General features: G+C 45.8%; 1 protein-coding gene across 4 annotated transcripts in view; it reads left to right on the forward strand.

Annotated features, from left to right (window-relative positions):
- The window catches only part of CASTOR2 (cytosolic arginine sensor for mTORC1 subunit 2), a 130,679-nt gene extending 105,025 nt beyond the window's left edge, over positions 1-25,654 (forward strand). For 3 of the 4 annotated variants that reach the window (XM_082294556.1, XM_082294558.1, XM_082294559.1), the window contains 7 exons: positions 15,099-15,292; positions 16,033-16,165; positions 17,472-17,595; positions 18,184-18,294; positions 19,669-19,751; positions 21,332-21,426; positions 22,199-22,670. In XM_082294556.1, the coding sequence (XP_082150682.1) occupies positions 15,099-15,292; positions 16,033-16,165; positions 17,472-17,595; positions 18,184-18,294; positions 19,669-19,751; positions 21,332-21,426; positions 22,199-22,282 (824 nt within the window). In that variant the 3' untranslated portion in view covers positions 22,283-22,670. Of the gene's footprint in view, positions 1-15,098; positions 15,293-16,032; positions 16,166-17,471; positions 17,596-18,183; positions 18,295-19,668; positions 19,752-21,331; positions 21,427-22,198; positions 22,671-25,428 lie in introns of those variants that run through there. The other variant, XM_082294557.1, reaches the window with a different exon arrangement.
- The last annotated feature ends 806 nt before the right edge of the window (positions 25,655-26,460 follow it).

Consider the following 26,460-nt stretch of genomic DNA (forward strand, 5'->3'; position numbering starts at 1 on the left):
ATAAGCCATCAGGGATTTCTTTACCACTCTCCTTCCCCTGAACAAAACTGCTTTCACAGGCTATTTTCACTTACGAAGTAAAGTGCTTGTTCAAGGTCTGTGTGGGTGACTAAATGCTGTTTTCTTTCCAGTGTCAGTCCCTTTCCATATTTGTATTTATCTTGACTGTTCTGGAGAAACGGGGGGAAAATACATTTTCGCTTCAGAACCATCTTGACATAAGTGGATTTTGTGCCTGTTTCTTCCAAGGCTGTTTGCACTTATCCCAGGGTGGAAATAAAGATGTAAGATCCTGAGCTATCGTAATCCTGTTTGGGTGAACTGGCTGCCTCCAAAGTACACTGCCTGGTGTTAAAAGCATCTCATTTTTAATTACTACTAATGCTGCTGTTTTGATGGCACTTAGCACTGGATTACCCAAAAGCCTGGCTGTCTCAGGAGCACCAGTGTTATCCATAGGCAGTGCAGAGAGGACTCAGGTTTTCCCAAGCCTCATCCAACTCTGCAGAGGCAAGAAGAAACCCTTCTGTGTCCCGTTTGCTGCATTTGCAGCTAACCCTTCTATCCTGGTTGGTTTTATCTGTGGTTTCTAGCCTGTGCTCCACCTCCATCTCTCTGTATCCTGACGAAGGAAGCGCTGTGATGAAATGTTAATGCTCAGATTCTAGCTGTGAGCAGCTGTGTAATGTTCCTTGTCATGGGCTGCAGTGCTCGGTGGCTGGGGCAAGCTGCCTTCCCTTCCCTCCCCATGCTGGCCGCTCTGCAAGCCTTGCCACAGCTCTGGCACCGGGCTGTGGGGAGCTGTGCTGGGCATTGCTCCTGCCTTTCCCAGCTCCCAGCACTAAATACCTGGTGTGCTCTATCTCTGATGCTCCTTATCGGCTCCAGGTTTGTTTGCTTGCATAATTCTCTCAGTGCCTCATCAGATTAGCATGATTTCAAAGTGTTAAGAGCATCAGTGCCTCAAAGAGTTTTGCAGTAGCTTGCCTTGGCCTCAGATTAGATGCAGACATAATAATAATAATAGAAAATAGAATATAGAATAATAGGAAACTGTTTGGGTAAAGATGGTTTTCTTTTCTTCCTGGATTAATAATAAAAACATGGAGACCTGTTGGAAAGGAGCAGGGTTTTCTCATGTACTTGCTTTAATCCTAGCTGTGTCTCTGATGTCTGACTCTTTAATGGGTTCACGTTCAGGAGCAGCGGAGAAAGTCCCCATGTCCCATAGCAAAAGCCACATGTGCTTCTCCAGGTCATGGGAAGAGAAGGGCAGTCCTGTTTACTCCTGTGGTTGGGGAACAAGGCCCATCTGAGCAATGTCTCATTTCTCCTGGATGTTTGGAGATGTGATTTGTGTAAAGAAGGGCTGTGAAAGAGGTTACACTGGAGCCAGCCACCATCATCCCTGCTTCCCTCCCTCCCTCCTTCTCTGAGTGCAACAGTAAAGCATGCTGCATGTATGTGAGTGCTATGTCAGCGCATAGGAAATAATGAGATCTTCCTGTTCCTGATAGGAATAATCAGACCAGTATCTTAATAACATCCCAAGTGACAAAGGTGTGTGTGCTGCTGAAGACCATGGCTGGAGACAGCCACCCAGCCCCTGTGAGGATGCTCACTCCTCTGAAGGGAGCTGGTCCTGAGCCTGGTCACAGGCTGTTGCCTGCCTGAAGTGTTGAGTGGCCAGTTTGCACCTTGTGCCCTCCCACCTCTCCCAGGGAGGGTCGGCTTACAGAGTGTTTTTGCCTTGCTTGGAGTGCTGGGTACAGCAGAAAATAGGCTGATAGTATAACTAGGGAGATACCTGCTGAAAAGAAAATGTGTGCTCTGCTTTCCATGTTCAGGCCATATATCCATTCCCAGGATGCAGTCTCAGCCCCTCCACCTCCCTCTGTCCCCCATTTGCCTGGTTGCAAAAGTATCCAACAGCCACATTCACACTGTATCTTGGGCTCAGCCAGTGCCAGGCATTGACTTTTCTATCCAGAAAGATTTATTGTTATTCCTACTTGTTCTCACCCTTCCCTCACCATCTCCCTTAAAATTCCCACCCCTCAGCTTGCTGAATAATTTCAAAGTGCTAATTGCCCTGCACTGCGGCTGATCCATTGATCTGGAACACAAACAGTCTCAAGGTAATTTTCCATCTGAGCCAGTCTGGGGCTTGTGCAAGTGCTGATGTTTGTTTCCTTGTTTTTTTAATTTCCTGCAAAGAAAAGCTTTTGTGTTGCTCTCCACAAGATGCCTGTGCCTCTGGCTCAGCCAGTGGCTGCTCTGTAAGGCCACATGGGGCTTGAGGAAAATTGACACTAACAGTACCCAATTCTGTGTAATTGAAGTCTGTGAGTGGAAATTGATAATCCTGCTCCGTCATTTTGTGTCCCTCTATCAAAACTGTCAGCCTAGTCCTTGAGGTATATCAGGTGGCTTTATTGCCCATCTTTAGTCCTGCATTTGGGACAGACAGGGAGCAACTCAGACTCTTTGTCCAGTTATAAAAATACTTGTTCTGCTAGATAAAGACTTGGAGGCAGAGGTTGCTGGGGTTTCACATCTCTGAGGATTCAGACATCCCCAATCACAAAACAGCTGACCACAAAATCCAGCACTGGGTCACTACTGGCCGCTGGGAAGTGCATCCTGTACAGCAGAGAGTTAATCTTCCTATGGCCATTGCTTCCAGCAGCCTCAGCAGAAGCTGTGTCTTTGCAGGGTTTGATCCGAGGGGCGGGGGTGTGTGATGATGTAATGTTACCAACTCCCTGTGCTGGTGGGAGGAGGTGAGGTAAAAAATAAACTCATCTGCATTCATTTCTCTCTCCAACTTGTATGCACTGGTTCGGTTTACCTGGAAGACTTGCTTTCATATTTTTAAATAAAATCAGTGGTTGTTTTTCTTGCCCAGGGTAGGGCTGGTGTGGCAGCACTGGTGCAGAGCAGGACAGGGCCGAAGGGAGCACCCCCTCCAGTGCTGGCAAGGCTGCACCCTGCATGCAGCCCTTTGGGGCAGGGGCGGGATGAGCTGTGCAATCCCATTTCTGGAGGCAGTCTTGTCTGCAGGTGGTGTGTGCATGTAAGTAGAAATGAGTAGTAGTTGTCTACCCCTGAATTACAAGCAGATTTTGAAAAACATAACACCTATCTCCCTACAGAAAAGCAGCCTGTTCACAGAGTCAGATAAGTTGCCTGTGCCTCAGACCCCTTTGGATGAAATGCTGCAGGCTGAGTCAGAAGGGACAGCTTTAAGGTGGCATGTAACCAGGCAGAGGGGTTGGAGGGGAGAGGGAGTCAGTGGCGTTATTTACAGTCCTTGCCTCTTTCCAGGCTGGCTGGTAGATCCTGTCCGTCTGACAGAGCTGATGCTTTGGCAGGAGGGGAAGGTTCACTCCCAGTAACATCTCTCACACCATGCCTTTGAAGGGGTGCTGGCTTGAGTAACTCAGCCATTGCTTTAAGGACTTCATCTGTAGAAAAGGAGGATCTGCCTGAGTTAGTGTGTGCAGCCCTTACAGTTGTATACTTGGCTTTTCAGAAATGGCAGATTGATGACACCTCTGGAATAATTTGGCACCTCCCAGCCAAGGAAAGATTTTCCCAGTTCAGTCACAGTACTGAATATCCCCTCTGTCCATCCACAAATTCACAGATAGAGTAGGAAAAGGGAAGTGGAAAGACATCTCACCATTTGGAAACTGAGCTGCTGTGAGTCCTTTTCCCAGCATCACCCCATGTCACCTGTATGCTTGGCACTGTCAGGGGATGGGAACACATCAGAGCTCAGCTGGCCTGCACAGATGGCATCTGGGAAGGGTCCTGTTTTTTTATGATGATGGGCTCAGATGACAAGAAGACAAAAGGAGTAATTCTTGTGGTGGTGATGGGTTGGGTAGCCAGCCCAGATTTCTCTCAATTTGTCCACAGATGGGCAAATATGTCTGCACTGTCCTGAAAGTCCCTTTTAAACTGATGTAATTATTTGAGTGGTGCTATGGATCCATTCTGTAGTCTCAGAGCAAGATGGGAACACCCCAGAAATGGACCTGTAATGGATAGCTATTATTGGACACTATTGGAACTGCCTCTGGTCTGACTCGGTGTGGTGAGTGTTGTGTATCCAAGAACATCTCCAGGAGGGAAGTCTTCTTCTCCACATCCTTTAACTGGAACAAGGGCAGGCAGGCATTTAAGCAAAGCAGCTTCAAAAGTTGGAGATCTTGATGTTTTCGTGTAAACTTAATGAATGTTAAAAATGGCATTTCTTACTCATTTCCCTGCCTGAGGTCTGCCTGTGGTTCTGGACGTGACCTAGGATGTACACAGGACTCTCACTGTGGTGGAACACAGGACTGCAGCAGCACTTCCAGGAACAGCAGTCTTGTGTACCCACCCAGGACACAGCTTCACCTGACTTTTCTGCTTGCCACAACCTTCGTATCAGTCCCAGGTGAAGGACCACAGAGAGTCTGGAAGGCTTCCACAAGGCCAGGAGAAAATTATAGCAGCAAAATCCTTGCAAAACCGATACGCATACACTCATCGGATAGTAAATACTGGAAAGGAAAGGAAAGGAAAGGAAAGGAAAGGAAAGGAAAGGAAAGGAAAGGAAAGGAAAGGAAAGGAAAGGAAAGGAAAGGAAAGGAAAGGAAAGGAAAGGAAAGGAAAGGAAAGGAAAGGAAAGGAAAGGAAAGGAAAGGAAAGGAAAGGAAAGGAAAGGGCACATCAGTTCTTGTGGGTCTTCAGAGATTTGTACTGGGTGCCTCTGGTGAAGCAGCTTCAGCTGCAGCAGGTCTGGTAAATGTGCAGAAGAACATGCCACTGCTTGGGTATGTGGTTAGTGCAGGACAGGCAGAGACTCTGGGTGGTGTTTCTGGCCTCTGCCTATAATAGTGCAGCACTTGGTGGTTGTTGAACTCAGCTCTTTGTCGAGTCAACACCGGGATGCTAATTCTTTGCTTGAAGGTGGGGAAGCTGAGGTTTGGAGGAATATATGCTGATTTTAAAGGAAATACATTGTGTTTCATATGGTTGAATATCTCTCTCCTGCAAGGGAAACTTGCATTTCAAACACATTCTTTTCCCCTTGGAAATATCTGGCTTTTCTTTAATCTGGCTCTGTCCAGATGAAGACCAAGGAGTCACTTTTTTTGGGTTTAGGTTGGAGCCTAATGGAGAAAAAAGCAGCTGCTTTGATTTCTGCAGCCATTGCTGGTTTTCCCGCTTCAGAGGGATAGGAGAGGTGTGGACACCCCTCAGCTCACTGTCACAGGCACTGCTGGGGATGGTTCTGAGGTGCCACCCTGCTGCAGACACAGGAGGCTTGGGGAAAACAGTGTGAAATGGAAATACCAGCACACAAGTAAAGCAGAGCTCCTTCCTTTAAGTGCACAAGGGTAGCTGGCCAGATCACGCCTCCTGAGCTTAATTTTGGTGCTATTACTGTAACACCCAGGAGCCACAATGCTCTGTGATGCCAGTATTTCACATACTTATTTAGTGCAAGAGAGAAGGACTTTGGCAACCAAATATTTAATGTGAAAGGGAAGCACAGTTATGGGAGAGGATGTGATATGCTCAAGGTCTCACCTCACAAGCTACTGACACTCAAGACAGGTAAGTCATATCTTGTGGGGCCAGACCACAGTGATGGACTCACAGCATCCATTTGCAGCCATTGCCACTGCCCCAACATTCCTGCACGTGGATTGTCTGTCTGGCAGAAACAAGGCACGTGTGAAACAGCCTGCAGCTCTACTTAAACATCAAAGCCAGAAGCCAGCTGGGCAAGGAGTATAAAAAAAGTCTGGAGGAAAGAGAGAAAGGCTGCACAGAAATTGTGCATTTATGAACGCAGCACATTTCTTGCCTCTGCTTCTTACAGGCAGCAAGAGCAGCAGAGAGTATTAATCTGGCTTTTGCTGCTTTTTGCATTCACAACAGGCTTCAACAATAATATTCACTTTATTTTAGCTCTTCTCCAGAAATGGGCTTTTCAGTTTCTTCTGCTTGCCTGTATTCGTGCAGTAGAGAGATCCTGAACAGCTTCTATTAGGTAAAAGTCACTGGTATTTCCAATCCCAGTGGTGTGCCAGGTGTCTTGGATTGCTGGAACTAGCCCAAATTCCTGTCTGCACCCTTAACTGGGAAACAGGGATGGGGATGAGCAGGGGATTCCAGACGTGTAAATAGATCAGTCAGCCACATGGCGTCATCTCTGCTCTGTACAAATACAGTTGAGGACATGCTGAGCAAAAAAAAAAAGTTTAATTAGCACATGCTCCTTCGCCAGCTCTGGAACTAGCATAAATACATTCCCACTTCTGCTGCTTTTAGCAGACTAGCTACTAAACTTTCTAGGACACTGCCACACCTCAGGATCTGCCTCATCTCATTCCTCAAAATCTACGAAGGCTGCGTGTCCATGCCAGCAGAGGTGAGGATCCCTTTAGCATCTGAGAAAGTGGTGCCTGTGTTCCTAGACAGGTAAAGAGAACCAACACCATACTGTGGAGAAGCAAAGAAGGAGAAATATAGTCTTCAGCTTGCCTAATTCCCGCAATTAGAAGCTTTCAAACAGAAACAGAACACACGGATGTTCGCAGAAGGATTGCAAAGCCAAAAGAGGGCGGGCCCCCTCTTGGGCCCTTCTTTTATTCGGAGAAGGGGAAAGGGGCGGACTGGGGGCGGACCCGGGGTGAGCGGCCAGTCAGACACTGCTGAAGAGTCTGAGTTACATTTGGTTTTGCCCGCGCTTGGAACAAAGGAGTTCAGAGCACATGGCAGAGGCAAGTCCTGCCTTGTCTTGGGGAGGGGGAAGGGAAGCTCGGAACAGGCAGCAACACCATACTGTCCTCTTCCATTATCCCAGGGCATGGATGTTGTGCCTGGGATGTCTTTGTAATTGTACCATTAGTGGTAAAAATACAGATTTCTCCATCTTTGAACATGACACCTCCAGTGCTTTCCTGTCAGACTTTCCTATCTCATGCAGATACACGGGCAGATGTATAACAGTGGAGAAGCTTTACAGCAGTGTAGTCTCCCTTCCCTAAATGTTTTTATAAAGGCCTTGCTTGGGAGCTGCTGGATCATAGTGCCTGCAGAAATAGTTGTGGTCTGGGGCATAGTGAATGGGATAGTTGAGGAAAAGTAGGTACTTTACATAAAACGTTTCCATCTGTTTCAGAATATTCACTTGCCCCTGCAAACTGTTTACATGGACAGTGAAGCTTCAATGAAGATGGCTGAGATTATATAGTGTCTGCTGTAGCTTCTGAGGTGGCTGTAAATACCCAGTGTTAAATCCCTTGATGTGTTAGGAGTCATTTCTCTCTCTTTGAGAACAGGGCTTGAAAAAATGCCCCAATTGACCTCAAGTGCTCTTTGAAGCAGATTTTTGAGTCTACTAATTTTTATAAAATAAAGGTGGGATTAATGTGTTTATGATTTCCCTCTAGTAAAGGGCTTAGAGGACTCCCTTGTGTGTGACTAATAACAGTGGTTTCCATTAAATGGACATAGGACCCAGAGCCACATGTGTAAATTCCCTGTGTATGTAATATATCCTATTCACATGAATAGTTGAAAATTCAAAATGGTTATTGTACCAGGTAGAGCTTGAATTGAATTGTCAGGACAACATGAGAAAATTGCACTGAGTACATTCACCCATCCTACAGTGTAAATCCATAAATAGCCTTTAGTGTTAATTACTCCATAAATTGAAAGAAAATCTGTTACAGGAGACAAGGACTAGTACAAATAAATGTTATGCAAGAAGTGAGGGAAGATGCACTGCTTGAAGTTGCTTTGGGAATGCTCCTAGGAGGCGTGGGTCTGGGGAGAGCTGGTCTGTTCTGGATGCTCTGAGACAGCTGCTCAGAGCTCAGGGAGTGGGACTTTGACAGACTCAGGGTGCTCGCTTTTCCCTAGAGTGCGTTCTTGTTTGCTTACTTCTGGTTTTCATTTTCTTTCTTTTCCTCTGTCTGTTTGTCTGTTTGCCTTTTATGTTCTTGATAGTGGAAATTAAGAGACCTTTGCTTTTCAAACCTACCTAATTATCCCTGGAATAGCACTAGCACAAACAGCTTCCTCCCTTAGAGTCAAAGCAAAGATGCTCAAAGAGGCCAGAACAAAACTGCCCAGTCCCTTCCATTCTAACCTGTTTTTAGAAATTCAAATCTTTGTGCAGGAATTTTCTATGCTGCTTTGAGTTAGCTGTGAAATGCTTCAGTTGTGAGATGTATATAAACATTCGCTGAACAGGTCAGCTGGTTCTTGAGAGCAAGATTTAGAAGAAATAGGTGGTTTGTATCCACTTTATGGGTAGGAAACTGAGGCACAGAAACATTGAGGCCAGATATATATAAAATGTCAAGCTGTTACTTCCTCACTACAGAGTGCGTGAGTTTATGAACTTAACAATGTTCTTTTGACAGTTGTGTGAGTAGGATAATACCTAAATAGGAAATGAGATGACAAGTTTCACAGCTTCCCTGTTAAGGGTATTTGGAATAAAAAAAGCCTCTCAGTTTTGCATGCTCTGTTAGGAGAAAGTGTCAGAAGCACAGAAGCACAAAGTTAGAGGTGGCAAGGTTCCCTGCCTGTGGATCCAGTCCTACAGAGGTGCCCAGGCAGATGCCCAGGTGCATCAGGAGGAAATCTGAGATGCACAAAGAGCAATAAAAGACACATAAATTAAAGTGTGAGTCTACTAATTTTTATAAAATAAAGGTGGGATGAATGTGTTTGTCTTTCCCTCCAGTAAAGGGCTTAGAGGACTCCCTTGTCTTCTGTCCCTGTCACTGTGATCCTGGAGAAACCTGCTGTCATATTTGCTGATAGCACTTGGTATCTAATGGACATGTGGAGGTTTAAAAATCCCTGCCATGCCCTGGATGTCTCACTGCTGGCTCCTGTGTGTGAGCCTGAGCCCGAAGGCGCTGCAGGCAGAGAGGCAGTGCTGGAGGCACTGCACTCCTCATGTCACAAGTCATGTTTGCAGGGCTGACTTCTGTTCCTGCCTCTGGCACAGCATCTCTGGTTGCCCAGAGAGGTGGTGGATGCCCCGTCCCTGGGCACATTCAGAGTTGGGTTGGACAGGACTTGGAGCAGACTGCTCTAGTTGAAGACATCCCTACCCATTGCAGGAAGGTTGCACTAGATGGCCTGTAAAAGCAAGGAATGTGGCATTCTGCAGGAAAAACTTCTGTGCTTCCAGAGTAGCAAGGACCAGAACACATGAAGCTGGACATTGGGCCATTGGACCAACTTTAGAGCTCTTTCTGGATTTTAGCACACTATTGAAACTGATAAATAAATATCTTTATCCTGCTTTAACCCCTTTCACACAGCTTTCTGGAAGTGAGAAGCAAGAGTACTCAATTTCCCAACATTAAAGGAATGTTCACTTCGCCTGATTTCTCAAAAGAAACGAGATTCAGGTGTTACCTTCCACCCACTCTCCCTTCAAGATTTTGAGCTCATGCAGCCAGTTTCCACAGTGCCTGCAAGAATAAAAGCTTACTAAAACGTTTCCTGAGCAGAGATATCCAGGTCAAACACGTGTGTTTTATGCAGATGTCAGGGAAACTACACCAGTTGGGTGTTGGCAGTGGGCTCTGGGCATTTTAGCTCCCTGCTGGTGGTTGGGGCATGGCACACTCACCCAGCAGCTCCCACCTGCCACACCCAGTGGCCTCTCCAGGCCCTCCAGTGTGGTGAGGCTGACAGAGAAGTCAGAAAGATGCCTAGGCTTTGGATCAGGCTTTACAACCTCGGATAATGCTTCGCTTCGTTTTAAGATGGGATTTTAAAACTGCAGAGCAATGAAAAGCTTCGACTGGGGAGTGGGAAGAGAACTTTAATAAACATGAAGATCCTATTAAATACACATATACACATAAACTGTGTTGCCACTTGGCAGCAGTGGGTGACAGCTCTCCCAATTTATCGTGACTTCTGCATTTGGCAGCACTTTTATTTTTAATGACTTACCATTGGAGTCCTGTTATTGCAGGAGCCTCTTCCTCTATCTTTTAAATGCAAGCCAGAGTCTAGCTGCCATTTTTGCAGAAGGAAACTATAAAAGCTGAAATTAAAACAGTGTCAGGTTTCTAAAGCCAGAAGGCTGGTCAGAAAATCCACAATATTTTTTATTTTCATTATTTTTTAATAGTCAGAGTTAACTGTGGGTGCAAATGTAAGCCTCATAATGATGATGAATCAAATGAGCAATTGGTTCATTCAGAACACCAGAACAAACTGGGGAGTAGCACATCACTCAGAGCACTCTGCTATAATGTAAAAATTTGTGTGCTGGGTGAAGATAAGTGCTTAGGAGATGATCTAACATACCACACCGAAGGAACAAACCAGCTGAGGGTCTTCATTTCTCTCCAAGCACTACGATAAATCCATCATTCATCTACAGTTTCACTTGGAAGCTGAGAGGTGTCCTGAAGTGGGTATCTGATTGCCATAAAGTTGGAAGAGTCCACAGAAAACAGCTCACAAGGTGTCTTTGTGGAGGAAGGGAGTTAGTTAGCAGCGCATTGAACAGGATTCATCCAGCTATCAGTGTGGCTAGGTGAAATGCATTTCTGTTGTGGAACTGTGCATTTTCCAGTTATTTCCCTCTTAACTATAACCTTCTCATGAGAAGTGTGAACCCATTTAAACTAGGTACAGAAAGGGGAAAAAAGTTCTGGTGGTGTTGCCCTTTCTCAGAGCATTTTGCACCATTTTCCAGTGTTCTTTTGGAGAGGTGGGGCTCTCTCCCAGTGCTGTGCCTCCTGCTATGCAGGGTGTTTGAAACTGAGGGGTCTCCAGGGTAGAAAATGTAGACAGAAAAAATGTTGTTTTCCTAATGTTGTGCAGACTGGTACTGTCAGACTGACTCTTTGGTCAGGGTTGTAAACCAGGAGATCTTCCTTCCCTGCTTTTCTATGACTTCCTTGGCTGCTTGCAAAGACCCTTGAGCTGGAATGTCATCATCATCCCAGCAAGGATAGTTTAGGAGTGTCACATGGAGCACCAGCTCACAGTACTTACAGCGGCAGCAATTCAATCGTATTTGGGTTTCAGCCAATGTTTGTCCTCCTTGGCAATGGTATTGATTACTGGAGCTCAGGAGCCAATCATGGCCGATATGATGCTCACTACCTCACATCCCAGGCTGACATGTGTTAGGGAGGCTGCTCTACTTCAACTGGGGCTGCCAAATGGGCCAGTGAGGCTGTGGACAGACTCCGTACCTTGTAAGTCACCTGTGCTGTGAATAAGCAGTTACGCCCTAAGTGTTTTTTGACATGTTGGCTGGGTTTGGTCTGCACAGGGACTGGCATTTTGATAGTTTGATACCTGTGCCAATGGAGAGCAGCCCCACAGTTTGTGGAGCCCACCAGCACTTGGTACCCAGCACTGCATTGCCAGAGCAAATCATCCTGGACTATCACAATGATCACATCTTGTTGAGACTGTGGTGTTCGATGCCAGAGACCATGGATGGAATGACAGCTTGAGTCTGGAAGCCTGCTTTTCCAGACTGTGGTAGTTGTCATGTTGGGCAGCAAATGATGGTTACAGAGCCTGCAGGCAGCTGGTGCCTTCTGCTACCAGCTCTGCAAAGCCTTACACAGCAAAACCAGAAAAATCTTAGGGCTTCATCCCAATGAAAGGTCAAAATGAAAACCCTGATTATAGTAAACTAAGCCCACATCTCTGACCTTTTGGAGTCTTTCTCAGCCAGAGTTGAGATATCCTCCATGATCAGAAGTGGGAGTGACTGCACTCTGATAAACCAGTTGCAAGAGACTCTTGAGAGCCCAGCAGAGAAATTTCTGCCCGGTGGGAGGACAAGGCATGTGACAGTGCTGAAGCTGTGGGGGCCTGGAGCTCTGTTCTCCTGTGGGGAAAGTGGTGTCAGTGGTGAGTTGGTACTGAAACATGGGCAATTCCTCATTTTGCTCTTTATTTGTTACCTTATTCTGCCTCGCTGAGTCTGCACTAATGTTACAACTGGTGGTTTTGGCTCTCTTTGGGTTTACAGCATTCAACAGCTTCCTGGCAAAGCACCATCCCACATGGCTTATTGAACACTATTTAGATGAATTTGTTGAACCTTCAGCCTGGATTTGTTTCATTAAAATTTGGGCTGTACTTTTCCATCTGGTTGCCTAGTGGAAACAGTGTCCAAAATTGGTATTTCAATCACTTCCTATATATTTTTCCAAGTTAATTGAATAATAAGAAGCAGGTTACTTAAGTGAATGCAGTGGCCTCTGTCACACTTCATAGGGCCTGTTAAACACCATAAACCCAAAATTTATTAACACTTCTGAGTAATTACAAGTGCAATGAGCAAATCAGCCTGCCTTCCCCCTGAGGAGAGCTTGATGAGGTCTTCTTGGGGCAGCTCATCCAGCGCGGCTGCTGTTGGAGTGAAACAGGATAATGCTTCTGTCCACCATGAAATACTGCATCTTCCATCACATCCCTGGCCCAAAATTGTGTTTGAACTGATATTTAATGAACTGCAGTCCTTGTCACCTGTACAAAGCGCAAATGTCATCTACTGTGTTTATAGAAAGGGAAATGAGTTTTGATCTCACTGCCACTAGTGAGTCATTAGTGGACTTGAGCACACCTGGGATGTGCCCACTGCAGGTGGGATCAGTTGGTGAGAACAGGACCCTGAAGCATATGTAGCTCAGCAGCAGTTGTTTTGAGCTCTAGCTTCTCCATGCCAGGTGATGCAGGAAGCTTGTGTTTAGAGGTGCTTTTCTGATGCAAAGGGCTGATGAGAAAATGGTATTTTTTTGCAATAATTTGCTGCAAGCAACTTGCACTGGTCTCTCTGACATAACATGCTGGTGATTAATGTACAAACTCACCCCCTCTCCCTGGTGTCTAGTTTTCATTCCATGTAAGCTCTGATTATTAAAAAAGAAATATTGGCTTATGAAGCTAAACATCAAAATGCAGAAGCAGAAACCTCAGTATCCCCACTGTTTGCAGTGTGTTTGCTCAGGGTTGTTTTTATGCCACACACAATTGAGGTTATTGAGGAGAACAAAATGAATAGTGTTTGTTATTCAGTTCATTTTGGGTTTTCAGTGCTGTCAGTGTCTCAGAGAAGTGGTGCCTGAGGATTCAGAGAGGGTGAGGTTAGGAATTTATTACACGGTGTCTGGGGCTGTACAGAAATAACTCCCAAAGGTCTCGCTGAAGGAGAAAGAAAGGATACTGCATGGAGGAGCCAAGAGTGTGTGGACATGGGGACATGTGAGCACTTGCCTACAGTACCAGAGTGCTGACTGCAAGAGCAGTGATGCTGGGGTTTATGCTTTCGGACTCCTGGGCTGCATCTCACCTCTGAGCTAAGTGTATAGGCCTCCCCTAGGATGTCTGCTGTGTCCTTGCTGGCTGGATCTGCATCCGAGATCAGGTTCCTTACACCAAGTAGATTTAGCTGGGATTATGCATTTGTTCGTTGGGATCTGGATCTGACCTGTTTGTTTCTATAATTTGCCAGACAAAAATCTGAAGTCCGGAGAATCCTAGAGCAGTGTATGCCTTCATTCCAGAGTCTGCATCTGGTTTTCTGGGCTGTCAATAGATTAAGGGTTTTTTAAAACAGTTAATAATTTGCATTAAATGGTTAGCTGCAGATTTTTAACTACTTAACCACAACAGATTAGAAGCAAGTGGAATGGGATTATTCTTAGTATTTTCAATTTCCAAAGTAATTTGCATTATCTTAGTATGTGCTTACCTTGCAATCCTAGTATATGTGTTATACCATCCATCCCTTGCAGAGCTGTGTGGCTCTTATGCTTTAGAGATGGAGGCAGGAGCCCACAGATGCATAGTGTGCCTGCTCTGCATCTTCAAAGACTAGTGATAGTGCCCAGGCTACTCTGTCAACCTCATCTCAAGTCCAGGAGTATTAAATTTGGGTTTAGATTAGAGTGGGAAAATGGAACCAAAAGAGGACAGAATAGCTTGAGTAAAATGTTTGGAGAAATTGTATGATAGAGATTTAAATCAAAGACCAATGTGCTGCTTTGAAAGTAAACCAGTGGGAGAATCCCCATAGAATTACCTTTCTTTAATAGAAAGATTACAATAAATGCAATGATACACAGAAGACTGCAACAAAGAGTACAACCTGGCACCCTGTTGGTCAGGGTGCTGATTGCAGTCCTGTCAAGTGATGGTTGCAGTCAAAAGCAGTGGTCCTTTGGAAGTTCTGGTCCTCTGGATCCGTTCAGTGGTGGTGATGCTGGTGTCCCAAGCCCACAAACCTAAAGATTATATACGCTCAGGTTCAGGCAGGAATGCTCAGTACCTCCCCCAGGGCAGGGAGTTTCACAATGGAATGATGTCATACCGTGAGTCATAGGATATTTTTTGAGAGTTCTTGATGGTCGAAGTTACAGCTCCTATTCTGGTGGTGCCCATTGAGGCCCATTAGCAGAGATGACCCCCTCCCTTCAGGATGGGTGTGACTGTGCTGGTGCTTCCCCAGAGGGGAGTTACCACAGCTGAGTCATTGGTGTGAAGAAGAAACACTACCCTGCCTCGAAGGATTTGCCTCTTCTCCCTTATCTCATTTAATGCCCAGCTGATAGCCTGAGGTGTCAGGTGTGCAGGAGTGTGCTGGGCAGCTCCTGCAAACGACCCATCATTAAGAGTTTGTCAGGAATGATGTAGAGGGAAGTGGAATACACAGTTTGTTACCGCCCACACTGGCACTCTCCTTTTGTAACCAGGACAACCACAGGCTGTTTCCACTTGGGAAGGTCAACAGAGCTGGTCACTGGTATCCAAGTGAATTGCTGAGTCTCCTGCAGTTCTCCATGTTGTCCTTGACAATCTGTATGAATCCTGCCATGGCAATTGATGCAATCAGTACATGAAAGAGTGTCACAGTATGAGCCTGTGGAGCAGCATGGGAAGCCCAGGAGGTTGGCTGGAGAAGGGGGCTCATCTCACTCCTTGTGCTGAGGTCTGTGCTAAGCACATACTGGCAGATAGTGGACAGGGCTCTCTCTGCCTCTAAAACAAACCTCTGTCCTCTGCTTCTATCTCTGCAGAGCTTCCTTCCTCGGAACACTTGAGCGTGGCCGATGCAACATGGCTTGCCCTCAACGTGGTGTCTGGTGGAGGTGGCTTCTCCAGCTCCCAGCCCATCGGAGTGACCAAAATTGCCAAGTCAGTCATAGCACCTCTAGCTGACCAAAACATCTCAGTGTTTATGCTCTCCACCTATCAGACGGACTTCATCCTGGTAAGAGGACGTGAGGGAACCAGGCAGAGTTATTGCCACCAGATGAAAGTTCAGTTGGGCAATTCTGGGAACACTGGGGAGTGGCAGAAGTACCAGTCTGCTTTCCCCAGAGCTCTGTCCCTTGTAGTTAGGCCCTCTGACAGGAGGAGCTTTTGCTATGGGATGAAGCATTTGTTGTCATGGGTTGTCTGGTATCTAATAAGAGTGCTGAGCCCACACTACAGTCTCCCTGCAATGGAGATATTGGTAGCACTTCCCACCATCACTCAGACACTGGTTTTCTGAAGGTTAGAGAAACACAGTGTCTGCTGTCAGGTTGGCTGGTGATGGCCAAGAGGCTCCATTATTTTGGGTACAGACAGGCAGTCTTTCTGTCTCACACACACGTGTGTGTGCATGCACACAAGACATAGCCTTATTTCCTGAGGAAACAAGACTGAAGAACAGGCAGTGCTGAGTTGTTGAAGGAATGATGAAAAACAGGTGAAGCATCTCCTGCTTAGAAATCTCCACGTTCTTTTTACAGTCGTAAAAGCATTTTGGTGCTTAATCCTACTGATACTCCCAGTGATATCACCAAGTGTGCTTCTCTTAAGATACACCTAGATGGTAACTATCTGCTGGCTCAAGCAGGAGTCATGTGTCCACTTTGCTGTGCACTAAAAGTATGTACCCTCCACTGCAGTGTTTTGTCATTTCTGGTGCATGCCATCACCAGATAATCCTGTTGTCACCTTCAGGTGCGTGAGCGAGACCTACCCTTCGTGATGCACACGCTGGCTGCCGAGTTCACCATCCTCAGAGTAGTGAATGGGGAGACAGTGGCTGCTGATGACTTTGGGATAACAAATGGATTTGTCAAACCAAAACTAGGTAAGGACCAGCACAGGCTCAGCTTGCCTGTGATTTGGTCTCCCTGGGTGGGGTGGAAGTCCTGCCTCCTAGCTTCCTTCAACATTTGGATGAATACTGTTGTAAGATGATAATCTTACAAGCCTATCCCAGTACAACCAAGGATTTGGGTAGGTTCTTAACTTTCTGAGCAGTGCTGGTAAGTTTGGCTGAATTTTGGCCTTCTAATGCTAGTTTCTCTAGAGGACACATGCCTTTTGTAGGACAGAAGGTTAAAGTATAGTTCATTGTAGTTGCAAACATAATGTTGTCTGTAGCCCATATTTCCACGCTTCAACATTCCAAAGGAAAATGGCTTTTCTAAAAGCTTGTTTTAAATATTGCAGTGATGCACAGAGAAGATTGTTTTTCAACTTTCATACTTCAGTGCCAGTGAGGATCAAGGCCACAATGAGTCCAGGGCTGTAAAGAACCTTAGAATGTTTGCAGGCTAGAGGAACAAGCATCAAGCCAAAGGGTACAATCAGGAAAAGGAACAACTTATATACGTATGTTTACCTACAGACACGTGTGTAATTTTTTGCCCATAACCAGCCAAAGCAGGGATCAGTTATTATGAAATACCACTCACTTTCATCACTCAAGAGCTAACAATCACCTAGTTTAAAAAAATGAGTCTTAAAGAAAAAAAGCAGCAAGAAAGGGCACACTGAAACACATGTTGATAATGCACAGGTATGCAGTTTGCTGTGTTGCTCTGTTTACTAGTTCCGTGTCTAAATGCTGGCTGCTTCTCAGCCACTGGCTGCAATGTGTTAGACAAACTGCAGTGTGGCAGCTGGTTTTTAATTCTTCAAGATATTATGGCAAAATAGGTCCCCAGAAATGAGGGAAAACAGGATGGACTGCTACCAACCACAGCTGGAGAAATGCCTTCCATAACCCTGCCTTTTAAATGGTGGAAGCCTGTATTTTTTTCCACTTTTCAGTTTCTCTTGGCACTTCCTTTAGCTTGCCCCTCATCTCATTTGGATGCACCCAATGGCCTGAAAGCCCCTAGGAGCAGAGAGCTGGGCAGGGTATTCAAGGTAATACCACCCTATACCACAGGGAGACCAGCACAGGAGCAGATTGTCCACAGGCCCCTCATTCCCTGAGAGCAAACAGGGCTTCAGCAATGAGGCACTGCTTTATAAATACTGTGTTACAAATACAGCAGCTTTCTCTGTGGCTGCTGCCAGTGCATGGATAACACAGCTGATGAGACAGGAGTCTGCTGCAGATGTGGCTTCATAGTTGTCTGTGTGTGTGTGTGTGTCTCTTTCAGTTCAGAGGCCTGTCATTCATCCCCTTTCCAGTCCAAGTAATATGTTCTGCGTCACCAGCCTGGATCCAGATACCCTTCCCACTGTTGCTACACTCCTAATGGATGTCATGTTTTACTCCAATGGGTAGGTCCTGCAGGGAGATGGGCTTCCAGGAGAGGTGTGCCCAGAGTCTGGAGGCACAGATTCCCACTGCTTCTCTGGGGTGCCCTGGGATCTGCTGTGGCCTTGTGCTGCTCCAGTACTCTGCACTGAGGGAGGGAGGTTTCACAGGCTCAAGAGGGTTGTCCCAACAGGTGGAAGCCAAACAGGTGATTGAGGGTGCCCAAAGACATCTGCTGGCTTTGGAAAACTGAGCATTTTCAGAGTGAAGGTGAGAGTAGCCATGTGGTCAGTGTGCTGCATATCCGCACGGGGCCGGAGCATGTACGGCTGGCTGGATTGCTGCCCCTTGGTGCCTGTGGCTCCTGGCCCACAGCCTCTTGTGAGGGGACCTTGAGGCAGAGATGGAGAGTTTTGTCAATTGTGGGGACTGGATGGTTTTCCACCTGCAAAATAAAAAAAAATAAAATCAGTATAGTATGGCAGGACTCAGTGTCACTTCCTTAAGTCAGTGTATGAAGGTTTCTGCTTTCACTGGCTATATCTGCTTTAAGAACCTTTTTTTTGTGCTCTTCTAGCCACTGTTAATGTCATTTTCTTCTGTTTCTTCAGAGTAAAAGACTCAGTGGTGGGCAACGAAGACTCGGGACATATTCGATTTTTCTCCTTTTCTCTCATTGAGGGTTACATCTCCCTGGTCATGGATGTCCAGACACAGCAGAGGTGAGCTTTGGTCTTAAGAGTAACCCAGACCTTGAAAAAAAGGGATGTTCACAAAGGAGCAGGAAGCAGCTTAGACTCCTCCATGTTAGTTATTTGTACTGTCTTTGTATGGGTGTCATGGCCCTGTACACCCTGATACTTTCCTGAGTAAAACCTGGCAGGTTAGTTCTTTGGACAAATTTTGGACTTGTCTGTCCAACCCCTCAGTGAAATCACAGATCAACGTGATGTAGAGTTATCTCACTTTCAAAAGAGGAACACTGGAGCAAAGTGATTTTGGCATTTTTATTCTATTGTTCATTAGCTGTGCATTTAAGAGCAAAACCCAAAAGGAAAACCTGGTGTAGATGTTTGAAGTTTTCCTGCTAAAGGCCAAAGTCAGGATGGGGATGTCAGTGATGCAGTCCTCTTGCATTGCTTTTACACATGGATGGGCTTGGTTTGGAGTCTTGTTATGATGATAATGTCCTGAGTCATCCCTGTGCAGTGGGAACCCATGACTTGTTCATCTAGCAAAGGAGGGAGTCAACTGGTGAGAAAACTTCAGCCTCTGTGTGTGTGTGTGTCTCTGCTTCTGCAGCTCTGCAGCACAGGAGGCTCTGAGGTCTGGAGGCTAGAGAGGGTGCTGTACTGCTGAGATTTGCTTTTGACATACAGTGCAGTTTGGGTTTGGTTCTTGGGGGCAAGTTCCCTGCCACAGCAACTTGTTTTTCAAATTAATAAATTGCCGTCTTGAATGTTTCTCTGACCTTATTGGAGTAAACTTTTGTCTGTCTTCAAGAGGAGCCAGAGGGCTGGAGCTTCAGCCTGGGGTGTGGGAAACCTGGGGGGCCAATTCATCTCTCTCACAGGCTGCCTGCTTGACCTTGGGCAAGTCTTTTAGCCTCCAGTCTCCTTTCCCCTGCTAAGAAATAAAGATCTCTGCAGTGGTCCCAGGGACCTCCCCAGATGGCAGGGAAAAAGCACTGATGGTGCTCAGACACAAAACCAGTGGTTACTGTTCACATCCCTGAGAGCAGGTATGGAAACATATTCCATCCCTAGGTGTTTCCAAATGCAGCTCAAATCAAACCGTCAGTCTCAGCTTTTGTAAAGCTAGGGCACAGCCTGTTGCTTAAAAATTTTTTCCCATGCCTCTCTGGGTACCTGTGCCCACCTCCAGCAGCAGATGCTGATTTGCTGTAGGACACTTGAAAGGTCAGGCAGGTGCATCTGCCCCACCTGCCTTGAGTTTTCCCAGTTTGCCTAAGCTACCGCCCCATTATAGTTGGCTTCAAACATCTCAAGGATGCAGGAAAAGCAGATCCCTCACAGGCAGAGTCTGACACACTGCTGTGTTTTAATTGCTATGTTTGGTGTTCCTTTTTTTTACAGATTTCCTAATAATTTGTTGTTTACAAGTGCATCTGGTGAACTTTGGAAGATGGTGCGGATTGGTGGGCAGCCTCTTGGCTTTGGTAAGTAACATTTGGGGGATCAGTTGGTGTGCAGGCACTCAGTCACCTCAGGGCCTTCAAGGGGTATGGAAAAATCCATCTGGGGATGATGCTTTTTAAGAGCCAGCAGTTTAACATGACTTTGTGAGCTGAGATTTTCAAACAGAAGTCTGACTCTATTAAGTTTGACTTCTGAATATACTCCTGAAAGTGCTACATGCTCAACAGTTGCAGCTACCTTGCATTCGTCCACTGGACTTCAGAGGTGGCTACAGCTGGGGCTCTGGTTAAAGAGAAAAACTGGACAAGAAGGTGGCATGGAAATGCATTGTAGATTACTGAAATCGGTGGTCAGAAAGCACTGTCATACTCCAGTGCAGTGCTTGGGTAATTCTGTGATTCTAGTAGACTTTTTATAGATATATAGGGTTGGGACTAGAGCATCTTTAAGGTCCACTCCAACCCCTTAATATTCTGTGATGATTCTGTGGTGAAACTGGTGTGAAATCCTGTTTCAGGGGCTGTGGTGGGCTGCAACCTAGGAACCATGTGTCCATGCTGACTAATGGGTCAGCATCTCCTCTTTCAGAGATGCAGGGCCAAGTGTTCAATAACAGAAAAATGGATGTTAAAGATATGTGGGGCTGGGTTTGGTGCTTTCTTCCTGAACATCATTCATTGCCTTTCTTTGAACCTCTGTAAATTGTTCCAGTTATAATGGTTTTGTGCCATTGGAGAATGTGTGTTTGTGCCAGTTTGGACAAATTTGGAGGAAAATATCCTCTGACAGAAGGCAGGTTACAACCAGCCCTCCCCCACCAGGTTCAGGAAAAAATCAATTTTCCTTGGAGGAAAGTGAAAGAGATAAAAAACTATTTATTTAACAAACATACAGGAAAAGAATAATAATGCTAAATAATGAAACCTCTCGCTGTGGAGAAAAACCTGGGAAGATTTCAGGGTCCTTCTGTCGGTCTGCTCTCTCTCCTCCTCCTCGGAGCTGGGTCGTGGGCCCACCTCTGGGGCCGTGGTGGAAAATGCTCCCAATGTGTTCTGATGTTGAAACAGTCCAGAAGAGAAGAAGGGAAAAACCAAAGTCCCAGGAAAACAAAGTTCAACTCTCCATCTCCCTCCAGAGAAAAGGAGCCGAACGCTGGCTGCAAAGCAAGAAGGGCGCTTCCTCCGCTCTTCTCGCTGCCGCAGCAGAAGAGCACACAGGACTGTGTGTCTGCGTCCTTGAGCAACTGCTTTGAAAAGTTCACTCGGTTTTTTTCCTCTCCCCCCTCTCAGGCTCAGTTTAAAGGCACAGAAAGGCACAAAATTAATTTCTGGGCATAGAGCAGCAGTAGGGGATACACATCATAAAGTCACCCCAAGACAGCGTTTCTCTGTAGCAAAAGGAAGGTAATAAAACTAAATGTGCAGTGTACCACTGTGACCCAAAAGCTTGATTCTGTGAAAAAGAATACATTTTTTTACAGAGATTCCTTCTGATTGGGGTTTGTGAAAACAAACTTCTCCTTATGTAGGCATGGAACTGGTGAGCCCTGAGACTTTTGCAAGCCCCTCCAGACAATGTTTCATTTTTTATCTCCCCACAGATGAATGTGGAATTGTTGCTCAGATTTCTGAGCCTTTGGCCGCAGCCGACATCCCAGCCTACTACATCAGTACTTTTAAGTTTGATCACGCATTGGTGAGTATGAATACAGCTTCTTTGGAGCAGGGGCAATCTTTTCCCTGTGAGGAAACTTATGATGAGATCGTCACTTCTTATCTGGATAACTTGTTGGAGTGCTTTTGCTCCAGTGTAGCCCAGCAAACTCCTGTCTCCAGCCTCCTGGGTCAGAGGCTCCTGAACCAAGCCCAGCCCTACCCAAAGCAAAGCTTTGTCAGTGAATGTTGTTCTCAAAAAAGGCTGGTCTCAGTCCTTAAAGACCTGCAGTATGGAGACTTCATAACCTCTCTGAGCAGCCTCTTCCACTGCATCTGTATCTTTATTAGAAACAGTCACAAACCCCTTCCATTTGCTTCCAAAAACAGTTGCAGGCTCCAGACTCTCAGGACAGTGCTGTGACAACCCAACCTTAAGGGGAAAATGCTTCCTTAGATGCTTCCTTCCCCTTAAGGGTGGGTCATCATAGGTGCCTTTGTGTGTAGGGAACTTTTTGGACAGTCTACCAGTAGCAGACCCCTGTCTTCATCTCTTGGTGCCTGCATTGTCCTAACCTTTGCTTTCTGAGACCCATCTATTAGCTCTGCTGTCCCTGCATCTTCCTGGTTTTTGATAAACAAGCAATAATTGCCAGCATAGCAAGGGAAGGCAATTTTGAAGCAGATAAGGTTGTTCCCATGTTTTTTCTCATGAGTGCCCATAAGCAGTTGCAACACAGTCATCATCATGAGGGTCTTGCTATCCTTGGAGAGTTCTCTTTGTTTTTTATACCGATGGATATTTTACTTTCCAGGCCTACCTCTGCTCTTCCTTTGCAAGGAGGACACCCTCAAAAATGAGGAATTCCCCTAGAAAGGGAAAATTGCTATGCCTGTAGCCACAAACAGGATGGCATTTCTCTTGGAACCCATTTCCCTGGTCCTGAAGGAGAGAGTCAGCTGCTTCATGCTATTAATTTTTTTCTTAAATGTGCCCTTTATTGCATTATACTTCTCTTTCCATCACTTGCAAATTCACTGTTCAGGTCCTACCTTTGACCTGTAAAAGCTCTAGTGAGATCAAAGCAGGTTTGGAGGTTTTTTTAATTACTTTGGTTTTTCACAGTTGGTGTGAACCATTCACAGCTGATAGGTCATGTGTGTAAAGAGTAAAAGTAAATATTATTTCAGATAGCAAAGGTGAAAGTGTTATATACGTTTGTCTTATTTTTTTGAATAATAACTGTGCTGAAAAGATAAGCTAATAAAACACCATTTAAAAATCAATACTGTTATCTTTGCCTCACATTTCTGCCCATTGTGTGGCCCCAGGTACCCACTTTTTGTGCAGAGCACAAGGTGCAGAGAGTGCTTCTACATGTCAAGCCATATCTGGAGATCTCAGCCCTGTCAGTTAAAATAGATATTTAGCTGAAAACTTATGCCATACAATTGAGATGACTCTGCAGGCAGCTCCACTTTCTAAGAGTGCCTCATCCTGCTCCCTCCAGGCCCTGCAGATCCTGCCTCCGAGCAGCTGGCAGGGTACTGTGGGGGCCATGCAGGTCTGCAGGTCTTCCTTACTTAAAGCACTATTTTAGTGTTTTTCCTTGCTACTTGCTATCTTCTTTATGTATGCTTTTAAAAGCCTTTTCACCTGGACAGTGCTGTTCTAGTTGTCAGAACCTTCTATCCTTTGGAAGGTACATATCAAGCCCTGTTTTGCCTGACTTTGCTCCAGGTGTGCTGGCTGGGCTGGATGCTTGTTGGCCCTAGGGTGGTTTTGTTGGCCAAGACCCTGACCTAGGTTTGGTCATGTTTTCCCTAACCTTGCTACCCAGATACCTTGGCTTATAGTGACATTTCTCAAGGTCTAAGTGTATCTTGAACCCTTTCTCTAAATTCTCCCTTTAATTAAGGAAGCTCAGTACCTGTTGTCAACAATTTAGAGCACTGTATAAAAGCTTGTTGTTCCCTTTGATCTGCCCTTTTTCTCCTGTCCATCTTAAGGTGGTTTTTGTTGCTTAATTTTTATTTGACCTGGGTGTTAATACTCCAGTCTTCCTACCATGCTGTAGCTGTAGACATTTGCCCTGGTAATCAGGATGTGCTTGAGACGAAATCCCTTTGGGAGACAATGCTGAGATTGGAACCTCCAGGTCTCTGGCATGTCCCCTGGGTAAGGTCAGGCTGGAGAGAGCCACAGTTACCAGCTCCCTCTAGAGAGAGCCTTTTCTGCTCTTGCTGCCTCATTTTCACAGGTGTCTTGCTCTCCTTCACCAGTGTTTTGCTTCTGAAGAGGCTGGAGCTGTGTCTGGGATGTAATTTGGAGCTTTGCTTCTTCCTTCATGGTTGTTGCTTTGATCTGCACACTACTTGAGAGGTGAACACAGTGCACCAGCTGCCTTGGGACAGGGGTCATTTCCAAGGGGCAGGGAGGGGGAGGACTCCTCCACTGGTGGCAAACTAGGATGGGTCCTACAATGCAAAATTGTTTGCACACCTGTCCTGGAGAAAACCCTGCCAAAACATTTGTGGGGTGATTGATACCATTTCTGTGCTGTTAAGGGGTTCAGGCATTTTGCATGGAATGAAGGACCACTGTGTTTCATGCAGGAGATGCATCTGTGCAGGTCAAAGACAGCTGGCCAGAGCTGGCTGGTGCTGCTTCCTCCTGCTTCTGTCTGGTGCTGATGAAGCATATGGAGAGACCCACAGCACTGAGCATTGCTGGGGCTGACTAGAGGAGCGTGGTTTAAAAAATTGGCTCCTATGCTTTTTCTCATTATGTTATGTAGAGGAAAAAAGTCAAACAGCTTCTTCTGCTGCAGTGTCCGGTGTACTGGGAAAAATGAGGAAGGGGAGGCAGTGGAGAGTCCTGTCTCAAAGTCTTGCTCCCTATGGTAGATTTGTCCTCGAGTTTTCCTTCTAAACCAGAAGAGTTCGCTGTATGCTTGTTCTAAGATTATTTTCTTCCTTTCCAAAGGACTTTTGTTCACACATCATCAGAGTTGACTGCTGTTATTCCATCTTTCTATTGGAAAATTGAATGTTTTTCTTGTTACTTTTCTTGGGGTTTTTCCTCAGTTTTGTTAAAAGCCTTGCAGAAAGACACGGTCCGGTTGTATTTCCACTGTCTGAGCTCTTGAGAGTGTCCGGTGAATTCAGGTATTGTACTCCTGGCCTTAAATACCTTGTAGAGGAAACAGTTCCTTCTTCAGTTTACTTGAAATAAATTATTTTGGCTTCTTGCAGCAACTTACAGATAATTTCTTTTTCCCTCAGTCCTCTTTCCATTTTTCGAGAGCTGCCTGTTACCTGAACAGTGTCTTGGAGTTTAGGTAGTAGTCAGAAACGCTTCTTCTGTCAGATGTAACTTTACTTGTGATGTTCTTTTCTACTGATGACAGTTGCTCTGAGGTCTTTTGCATCTTCTGTTACAAGAGGTTTTTCTTGCAATAAGTGTGAAAAGACACCCATGAATAATATGGACTTCTATGGTTAAGTCTCCTCACAAGACTGGATAAAAAAGCACAGATGCACCACAAGCAGACTGGTAGCTCTCTTCCTCTTTTGATGGACATGTTCTCCTGTCACCTACTATGGTCTTCCCATCCACACTTTCAGGTCCCAAACCTGTAGGGTGCCCCTGAGAGCCTCGTGGAGCCCTTAGGCAGCCACATAAATCCATCAGCATGGGTACTACACATGAGTGACCTCCTGGCATACAAGTGCTTCACCAACAAAAGGAAGGGAAAGCAGGGGAGAGGAAGAGGAGAGAGAAATCCCAAAATAGTTGCCTCCCACCAGCACCCACCATATGACAGCAAACCATCTGGATCTCACAGTATTTGCTCCGGGGCTACCATGGGTGAACAGGGCTGTCCTTGTACATAGAGCCCTTTCTCAGTGGAGTTCAGGTGTCAGCAAAAAACAGCAAAGTATCTGCCTCCTTGGGACTGGTCTGGCTTTGCCTCTCTTTTGCCTCTCTTTTCCTTGTCGTCCCTTTTGCTGGAACATGACCTTTCTTTTTGTTTTCTTGCAGGTACCTGAAGAAAATATAAATGGTGTGGTCAATGCACTCCAAGTCAGTCAAGCTGAAAAGCATTAGAAATCTTCTGAGTTGGTTCCAGATGCTTTTTATTATTATAATAATTATTATTATAATTTTTTTTTCTCACAGTATTTCTTGAAAAATCTGATTACAGAGAGTAACATGAAAAGAGACTGGAAAGTTGAGCAGAAACAGCTCTAATAAGGCTTTGTTTTAATTATTATTGTTATTGTTATTTTATTAAATTTATGAATGAAGGGCAGGAGGAAAGGGAATTCATATGGTTTCCTGATATTCAGCTCCAAGGTGAAGTGTACCCTGGCTGTGCTCTCAGTGTGGAAGGAGCTGCCCGGGGACACGCATTGGCAGCACGGATGGCTGTGGGCATGCTGCCGAGAGCAGTGGGATGGGCCAAGAGCAAATGGACAGGCCACTGGCTCAGAGAGCCCTGAAAACCAGAAACAAAATGAAATATGGAATTAAACAGAAAAGAAGTCACACAGTGCTGGCTTGTCTCCTCACATCAGACTGTCTGAGGACTGTCCTTCGTTGCCTGTGTTGAGATAAAATGCAGAGGGTTCTGTTTCCCCTGACAGAAGAGTCTGGCATTGGAAAAAGGGAAAATATCCAGTTGTTTGACATTTCCCCTTTTTCTTTCTCCCTGCAGTGAAAGCCTGGCTGCTCTGAGAAAGCCTGGGCAGGGGGAGCTCAGCTCTGGCCAGCTCCTGGCGGGTGGTGTCACCCAGACTTGTATCGGCATTGAAACTTAGCCAGTTTTGGTCAATATTTTCCAGTCACTCTCTCACTGCTCCCAGTATTCTCCTGCCATGTTCCCTGCTCCAGGACATGGAGTCCCCTTACCCCACATCAGAGCCTTCCTCCAGCCCTTGTGCCCCAGGGCCAGCAAGAGGCCTCTTTTCTCCTGTCCCCTCAGGCTTTTTCCCATCCACTGTGCACATATGGAGAAATAAGTATATTGCTCAGGCTCCCTGGGTAGGGTAGCTGCTCTTGCACATCCCAGGT

Source organism: Coloeus monedula, assembly GCF_965178545.1.
Source record: "Coloeus monedula genome assembly, chromosome: 20".
NCBI classification, from domain to species: Eukaryota; Metazoa; Chordata; class Aves; order Passeriformes; family Corvidae; genus Coloeus; species Coloeus monedula.